This window comes from Aphelocoma coerulescens, chromosome 4A, assembly GCF_041296385.1.
Source record: "Aphelocoma coerulescens isolate FSJ_1873_10779 chromosome 4A, UR_Acoe_1.0, whole genome shotgun sequence".
Lineage (NCBI taxonomy): Eukaryota > Metazoa > Chordata > Aves > Passeriformes > Corvidae > Aphelocoma > Aphelocoma coerulescens.
In genome coordinates this window covers 18,982,126-18,990,707 of record NC_091018.1, presented here as the reverse complement: position 1 = coordinate 18,990,707, position 8,582 = coordinate 18,982,126, and the positions used below count along the sequence as shown (strand labels likewise).

The window sequence follows — 8,582 nt, the reverse complement described above, 5'->3', positions numbered from 1 at the left end:
GGTCCTGGGAATTGATTGATGGGCTAGGAGGGGGCTGCGGATAGGGGGAAGGGTGGGCTGGATCTCATTGCTAACCCTTATTGAACAGGCTGTCACAAAGAAACTGCTTATTCCCCTGTGACCATTCTTTCATAAATGCCAGTTTATTCTAATGTTAAACATTCAGATGCTCTGGGTCCTTCCGTGATTCGACAGATTGAAGGGCTGACTTACTGGGATCTCCTTGTTTTCTGTTGCCAAAGGAAACCTCACAGGGCTCAGAGGTTTAATTCATTGCCAACTGGTGTTTGGATGAGTTTTTGGGGGCTGAGTTGTGATTGCCATGTATCCCTTTGGCCCCAAGTCCCGATTTGCTGCACTTTGAAAACTCCCAGGTGCAGGAGCAGGCAGCTCTCTAGAAACGTGTTCCCTGCCCCCAGTAGTTGGATCCCTTTCAAAATGCGAGGACCCCTCCTACTCTCAGTCCCCAGAATCGATACAAATCTGGGTCAGGGGAGGGGGCGCTTCCCAAATGCATCTGTCCTGCTCCAGACACAGCCTTAGTGTCATTTTGCTCTCCGGATTGTGGCTCTTGCTGGGCTCTAACCCGTCCCTTTGCCCTCCTTCTCTCCCCATCTCCTTCCTGCCTAGCTTCAGATCTTTAGGGTTCACCAAACTATGGAACTTGATTTTGGACACTTTGACGAAAGAGACAAGGCGTCCAGAAACATGCGAGGCACACGGATGAACGGCTTGCCCAGCCCCACTCACAGTGCTCACTGTAGCTTCTACAGAACCCGGACCTTACAGGCGCTGAGTAACGAGAAGAAAGCCAAGAAGGTGCGTTTCTATCGCAACGGGGACCGCTACTTCAAGGGGATTGTATACGCCGTGTCCTCCGACCGCTTCCGAAGTTTTGATGCCCTCCTGGCGGACCTGACCCGGTCCCTGTCCGACAACATTAACCTGCCTCAGGGAGTGCGGTACATTTACACCATCGATGGCTCGCGGAAGATCGGCAGCATGGACGAGCTGGAGGAAGGTAAATGAGCATCGCCGCCTGCTGCAGGGAGGAGGCGGGGTGGGGAGGGGGCTGCACCACTCGGGGCTGCCGAGCAGCTCGCGTTGCCCCGGGCTCTCGGCGATGCTGAGCCCCGCCGTGCCGAGCCGTGCCGTGCCGTGCCGAGCCGAGCCGTGCCGTGCCGTGCCGAGCCGTGCCGTGCCGTGCCGAGCCGTGCCGTGCCGTGCCGTGCCGAGCCGTGCCGTGCCGTGCCGAGCCGTGCCGTGCCGAGCCGAGCCGTGCCGTGCCGAGCCGTGCCGAGCGGTGCGGGAGCCCGCCGGCTGTGCGGCCGGAGGGGTGTGTCCGACTCGGGGCTCTGTCCGTGCCTCGGGGGGCTGGCTCGGGGTGTCCCCACGGCTGTCCGGGCTGGGGGGTGACCCCAGATGGGTGCAGGGAGGGTGCGCTGGGTTTCCCAGTGGGGTGGGTGGGGATGAAGGGAAAAGGAAGGGATGCTGAGGCATTCCGGTAGCGAGTGTGTAATGGGGGCGGGAAGGGTTTGTGCGCTCGGCGTATGGCGGGGTTTTTGGGGTATTATGCGCACAATGTGTGTGCAGAGGGGTGTGGTCAGGGCCGTGCAGGCACTTGGGGGTGTGTGGAGAGGGGTGTTCGGGGTGCAGGGCAGTGTGCCATGGATGTTTGGAGGGCGGGGTGTTGGGGGCTGTCAGTGTTCGGGGAGCGTGTGCAGGGCTGTGTTGGGAGTTCTCACGGCCTCAATAGAGAGGGGATTTAATGAACGGAGAAGGGCGTTTCGGACAGGTTGCACTTGGTGAAATTTGGGGGTTTATGCGCGTGTCTGTGCGGAGGAAGGTGCGAGGAGGGTTAATTACAGCGGAGGTGTGGGGGGTTCTTTGCGGCGGGGTTTGTGCGGGGTGTGCTGGGCTGGGTGTGCGTGTGTCAGAGCGATGTGTGCGGAGAGGGCACGGGGAGTTCACGGGCTGCTCGCGACCGTGGTTCGTGCAGGGGCTGGGTGAAAGGGAGGTGCCTCGGGTGTATTTGGGGAGGGTCTCTGCAGGGACCGAGCGTGGGGTGGCTGCACTGGTGGGTCTGGGGGGCAGTGTGGGAGGCATCCCCTGCCTGGCCGGTCTGGGTGTGCAGGGGGTGCTCAGGGCAGGGCTGAGCGTGTCCGTGTGGCCAGAGGGGGTGTGGGTGTGCCTGTCCCTCCGCGTGTCACTGTGGCATGAGGGATGAGTCAAAAATCAGTGCTGCTCGGAAGGGGTGCCCCGGGGGAAGGTTTGCTCCCGTGGAACTCAGCTGCCAGCCGTGCCTGTGCCAGGGGTGCTCCCTCTGGTGCCCTGGGTGCTGCCTTTCCCGGGAGGGTCAGGAGAAGCCCTGGGATGAAATTGCTGGGATGGCCAGTCCCGCCTCCTTGCCCGAGGCACGACCGTGGGCCAGCTCTGCTGGCAGCACAGCCAAAGCGGCGTGGACACGGGGCACCCACAGCCACCCTGCTTTTCTCTTCCCCGAGCAGTTCGCTCTTTGTTTGCACCTGGAATATCCCGTTGCAAGAGGGGAGTTGCTCTTCCCTTTTTCTTGGTGTTTTTCTCCAAGCAGACGACCTGGCCGGTTTGGTAACTACCGAAAAGCCACGAGGCTTTTGCCTTTAGTAAAAGACAATGGATGTGAGTGTGTGAGGCGTGAACTGCAGGGGCTGCCTCGGCAGCGAGTCATTGTGTGACCTTGACTAAAGCAGCTCTCCCTAGAATTCCTTGACTGTGAAGCAGGATCCTCATTTCCCCAAAATACTTTGAGGGGACAAGGACGCGGAATAAATCTTGGTTTCCACAGAGGAGTTTTCCTGGGAAGAAATTGCTGCCTTTCAGAGCTGTGATGCTTCCTAGTGGAGTTATTCTCAGCCCAATTACAGCTGTCGAATGGAGGTGTGCCCTCCCTTAATTTTAGAGATTCTGCCATGTTTCATTCTGGTCTCTTAATATGGCCACAGCCTTTCTCTAATGGCAGCTCTCAGTCCTGCTTGTCCTAGGTTTTATGCAAATCTTCAGAAATAACTCCAGGAGAAAATGCAGTTCTTTATTCTCTTTTTACACTCTTCCTGCTTTTTGTCTGTGGAGTTAAGAAACCTTCAGTTGTTACAGCTGCTTTACACTGGGTTTTGCTGCAGGTAAGGAGGTACCTAGTTCATGAAAATGTATCTTGCTGGTTCAGGTAGAGACAGGAGGTGCTGGCATTTGGGTTCTGGCTTTTTTCTGCCAAAATGGCATCTGGAAACAGCACTGAAGAAGAGACACTAGAACCAAAATGGGATTGTCTGTGTGGCTGTGTCCTCAGCAGAGCATCATCTAGGAAAATAAAGCCTGAGCAGAGTGAAGACAAAGGAATCCATTTTTTGAACATGCCAGAGTGGGTCTGCATGCTGTTATTGATCCCGTATTTCTAGGGGTGACCTCCACCTCTGTTGTAGAAAAGCAATTTACAACACCGTGGTTGTAACCAGCCTTGTGGTGAGCTCTGCCATGAGCTTGGGTGTTTGCATAGCTGTGTGCACAGTACCTGCATGAAACCCAGGACCTGGGAGTAATTCTGCTCTGTCACACAAGAACAGTGCACACACAGCCAGGGCATGTCTGCCTTGTAAATCGGCTTTCTGCGTGGAGACTGGGGATAACCAAACCAGTGCTTGTTGCTATAGTGGGGCTAATTTATCATTGTGATTTCCAATAAGCAAGTAGAACGTAGGAAAAGTCATCAAAGAGGCTCATCTCAGTGGTTTGATGGCAAAAGCTTCTAAATCACTGACAGGATTTCACATCATGTACAAAGAAATTGATTACTTCTGAGTGATTTAAAAATGTACTTACATAGTGTAGCCTGAATGTAGTTCTGGAGGGCAGAGAATGATATTGCACAGCAGCAGCATCCTAGAGACACACACTTCAGGTGAACAAAACCCACATGGTGTGCTGCTAATTGACTGGGGCTTGGAATCACCCTTTTGTTCTTCAGACCCGGAGTTCTTCCCTGGCCTTCGGGGTTACTCTCATACTGAGAGCAAGTGAAGTTTTTCTTACTCTTTTTTCACATTCCTTCCATCTGTTGGGATGTGCCTCTTGGTCCTTTCCTGTACTGCACTCTAACACCTCACATTTTGGAAGCCCACGGGACTCTGTCACACAGGTGCCTTTTTGCTGTCATATGAATTCTCCCTCACTGGTCACAGGTTGCTTTTTCCATTCTTTTCCAGGGAGCTGTCTGGTCTCCCAATGACCTTCTCTCAAAATCCACCTGCCTGATCATTTTTTCTCCCCCCTTCCAGTCCTAATGGCCATCTTCCATCGCTGTAGTCATTGTCTCAATCCTAAGTCCCTATTTTCAGCAGTCAGCTTTAATATATTTGTAAATAATGCACCTCTTGCCATTGATTAGGACTGTATTCCTCCTCAATCTCTTGCTGTTTAAGAGCAGTGCAGCATCCTGGTACTGCCCTGTTCCAGCTGATCCTGGCAGTGGTGAACTGCTAACAGCACCTCCCACTTGTGTCCCACTGCCTTGGCTGAGACAGGAGTGGATGTTGGGTCCAGGTGCTGCTGTTTATTGTGGCTGGTGAATCTTTTGGAGAAGAGCACCAGGTGAGCTTTATTCCCCTTCATATAGAATTAGTTCCAGTGACCAAGGCTTCAGGAAGTTGATTTATGAAGCTGCATTTTTGGGTGAGTCACTGTTGTAGTGGATAATTCTGTGCCTTGTGCTGTGACAAAACTTGCATATGAAAGATGCTAAAATAATCATGTGCCAGCCTTTCTCAAGCTAGAGAGCTCACATTTCACCCAAGTTTTTGCTAAAATTTAGTTCCTTTGGCATCTGGGCATGGTGGTTTGGTCCTTGGTTCAATTTGAGCCTCTTCATGTAGACTTGATGTGATGAGAAGTTGTCCCACCTCATCCTTGGCTGGGTGGAGGTGGAAGCTGATGCTGTGCATTGACTTCAGCAGCCAAGATGGCTTAAGAAATGCTGCTCTTGGCCACTTGTTCTAGTTCCCACTGTCCCATAAATGAGTTCTTTGTGAGACAAAGGGGTTTTTTAGCCCTCTCCGTAATTTTGCTGCTTTCCCATGTTCAGCTTCTTGACATAATGAAATGCACAGTGAGGCACAACCCAGGAGTGAGGGAAAGGCACATCCAGAGGTGGATTTTATGCCCTGTACTGGCCTCCTTGTTTGAAATTTGCTCTTGCTGCAGATCAAACACTAGAAAAAGCTGAATAGGATTTTGTTTTGCTCAGTGTGGCTTCATTGCAAATGTTCTTGGGCTGCGTGAGATATTCCAGAAAGTGATTCCAAGCTTTTTGTATCCTGTCATGCCCTTGGGAATATTTTCCAAAATCTTGTCCAGGAGTATTTAAAGTAATCATAGGAGGGGCTGCAGCCTGGAATTGTGCAGAGTCTGGTGTGTGCTGGGACCGAGGAGTTTATAGGAAACATACTGGAATCTCCACCCAATGTGTGTGTGTTCCAGTTTGCCTGGAAAAGTGAAATGCCTGCAGTCTAATACTGAAACCTTGGTAACCTGTGGAATTGTTTTCTGTGGGTGTCTGTTGGCCTGATAGCCCAGCTAATTGTGTCCTACATAACAAAATTTGTCCTCGAGATTCTGTTTTATTTGCTTGCTCATCCTGGCTGTCACACTAGGACTGGTGTGGTCCCAAAATTCTTTACGGGCATCGTGTAGTTTTGGAGGTGATTTCTAATCAAGCATTTCTTCCACTTCTTCAGCAGAACAAGAGGTGCTTCTGTTGATGGCAGAGCTCCCTGTGGAAGAGCCAAGGGAAGGGAGCTCTTCCAGGGTTAATTTTGCTGTGCTGGAGCAGGTCTTTTTAACTCATAAAGCAGCAGCAAGTTCATGCATTTGAAACTAAAGGCCTCCTCCAACACCATATGGAATGAACTCTGCAAGGTGTTAAGTCCACTTAATTCCTGCTGCAGTCCTGGTAAATTCCACAAAACACAAAAGCTGGGCACAGTAGCACAATCACAACTTTGCAACTGCAGAGCTAACAGCCAGAATAATTGACTGCTGCCCACAGAGACTGTTCCTGGAATAACTGTTAACACTTAGACATTCAAAATGGCCTCAATCCAGCTTTCCTGATTTTTCTCAAAAGACTTCTGCCCGCAGTTCATTATCCCTGGAAAGTTGCTGGTGCATGCTGAGGAAGGATAACTTTTTCTGAAAGCTCAGCCTGTCATTTTTGGTATTGTCACAGGGAGCTGCTGTAAGAGGGTTGGAGGATTAGTGCTCATCTGGAGCTTAGAGTTTTTCTAAGGAATCTTCTCTAAGGCAAACCTTATCTTTGCTGAGATCATCCCGTCTTTAGGAGCTGAATAATCTCCTTGTGCTTGCATCAAATTGGTAGCACCAGGATGTGTCATGCACTTGAAGCCGGAGTAATTCTGTGTGATAGAAGCCTGGCTTCAAATGGCAAATATGATGGTCATGACAGAAGGTCTGAGGTCTGCAGTCAGCCCATCCATTGCTCAGGGCAGGCAGGAGGAGTGAGGGAATGCCCTGGCTGGTTTGGTGGCACGATAGGAATTGTGACATGTCTGGAGCACCCTGGCATGGTGACAATGCACATCCTCCTGCGGGCTCTGGCTCTGCAGTGCACAAAGGGCATCATGCTCTGACCCGGCCCTGCACTAAACAAAAGCTGTCCTTGGCACCCCAGGGATATTGTCAGGATGATGCTCCCCACCTCCAGTGCATGGGTGTGTCTCTTTGCGGTCCCTTTTTGGGGTTTGTTTGGAATTAATGATGTGGCTGTCCATTGTAGCTTCTCGTGGCTTGCAGTGGGATTTCTGCACGTGTGCACAGCTGCTTGCTGGCTCGAGACGTGTGTTCCTGAAAATATTTGTGTACAGATTCTTGTGCTTAGGGCTGGGGAGCAATATTCTTCTTGGGGTTGTTTCTTTTGCTCGTGACACGATCTCAAGCCTGCTTCCCATTTCTTCTGTTATGCTGTGCACATCTTCTGCAACCACGCTGTGTCTGTCAGTCATGTTTCTGTGGCTGGCACAGTTGTACACCTTGACTTCTCATTATAGGCTTAGCACAGACAGATGTGGCAGAGAAACCCACAGAGAATCCACTCCTTCCTCCATGGTAGCACTGTTCCCCGAACGATTTCTCTTTTTTATGGTTTCCTGGCCACAGTGGGCAGTTCAAAGCTGGAAAGTTCACAGGTCTTCAGCCCATGCTTGCCCAATCCTGCTACCACCATGGTAAGGTTTGGGTACAGCTCCACTGTGGGAAGTGAAATACACTGTGAAAAGTGTGTTTCTGTCTGACAAATGCATGTGCCTCACTGAGGAACTTGAACGATGATTTTGCTGCTCTTTGGGGGTCATAAACTGAGTTAGGGAAGACATTAGTTGAAGTGGTTTTTAAATGAAGTTAAAGCTTCAGGTCACATCCTTAGGTCAGGGAGGGAGGAGAGAAAAGCTCCTCTTCCCTGGAGCTGTGCTGCTGTGACTGCAGAAATGCTGCTGAGAAGAGCTGCTACTCTGAACTGCTGTTCTGGAGTGTCACTCCAAGGAAATTTCTCCCCAGTTTTGGAATCCAGTAAAGTGTGGATTTTATTCGCTAGGGTTTGGGTTAAATGAGACAAATGGAGAAAGGGCAGATTCCATTTTGCACTTGAGAGGCCTGTGTGTGGGTCTGCCTGAGATCACATCTGTGGAACAAACCCTACAAGAGTTTTGCCTTCGTGCCACCGTTGCCTTTGGTGTGTGGTGGTGTAAATACACAAACTGTGGTGTGCGGGGAGGAGTTCAGAAGGACTCAGCTGGAACTAAGAGTAATGGTATTGTACCAAACAGATCAAGAACCTCTTCAGCTTACTTCAAAACAATGGAACTCGTTAATAGAAAATAGGCTCCACCACCTCCCGTGTTTACAGACCACAGTGCAAACAGGTGCTTTCTTTCACTGTGAAAATAACACAGATGAAGGTCAAATGCAGATGAAAGTCGAGCCTTGCCACAATTCAGTGGCTGATAGTCTACTTCTCCTTTTCAGGTAGGGAAGCAGAGGTGCAGGTGAGGAAGCCTGGGGCATGGGCGACAGCAGCACTCAAATCACTTGTTCTTAGTGCTGCATTTCAACAGAGAGATCCCTTTTCTCAGAGGATAATGCACAGTTCTGCTGAGCACACTTCTGAGGGCTCTGCTGCCCAGGGATTATGGGTTTGGGAAGGCTCAGGTTCTTAGGATGGTTAATTCCCTGGGAGCATTCCAAACTCCCCTTGCTGGCTTTCTCTCAGTTGTGAAACTGGAGAGAAGCCTGGGCCCGCTCTGCAGCAGGTGTTACTTGGCTGAAGCAGATGAATAAACCACAACTTATCACTTATTAATCAGAAAGATTTGAAGTATTCAAAGCTTCTGGAAAACGATATCCCCAGAGGGAATTTTGTATAATGTGTGGTACTCTGGGGGTATATTTGAGCATCTATAGAGTCAGATTCAGAAAATGTAGGGATTAAGGAGCTCCAGCTATGGGCAGGGCTGCATGGTCAGTTTATTGAGGGGTGTTGC

General features: G+C 50.7%; 1 protein-coding gene across 4 annotated transcripts in view; it reads left to right on the top strand.

The window, feature by feature from the left end:
* The first annotated feature begins 654 nt into the window (after positions 1 to 654).
* The window catches only part of DCX (doublecortin), a 64,885-nt gene continuing 56,957 nt past the window's right edge, over positions 655 to 8,582 (top strand). For 3 of the 4 annotated variants that reach the window (XM_069015649.1, XM_069015647.1, XM_069015648.1), the window contains exon 1: positions 658 to 1,021. In XM_069015649.1, coding sequence (XP_068871750.1) covers positions 658 to 1,021 — 364 coding nt within the window. Of the gene's footprint in view, positions 1,022 to 8,582 lie in introns of all 4 variants that reach the window. The other variant, XM_069015650.1, reaches the window with a different exon arrangement.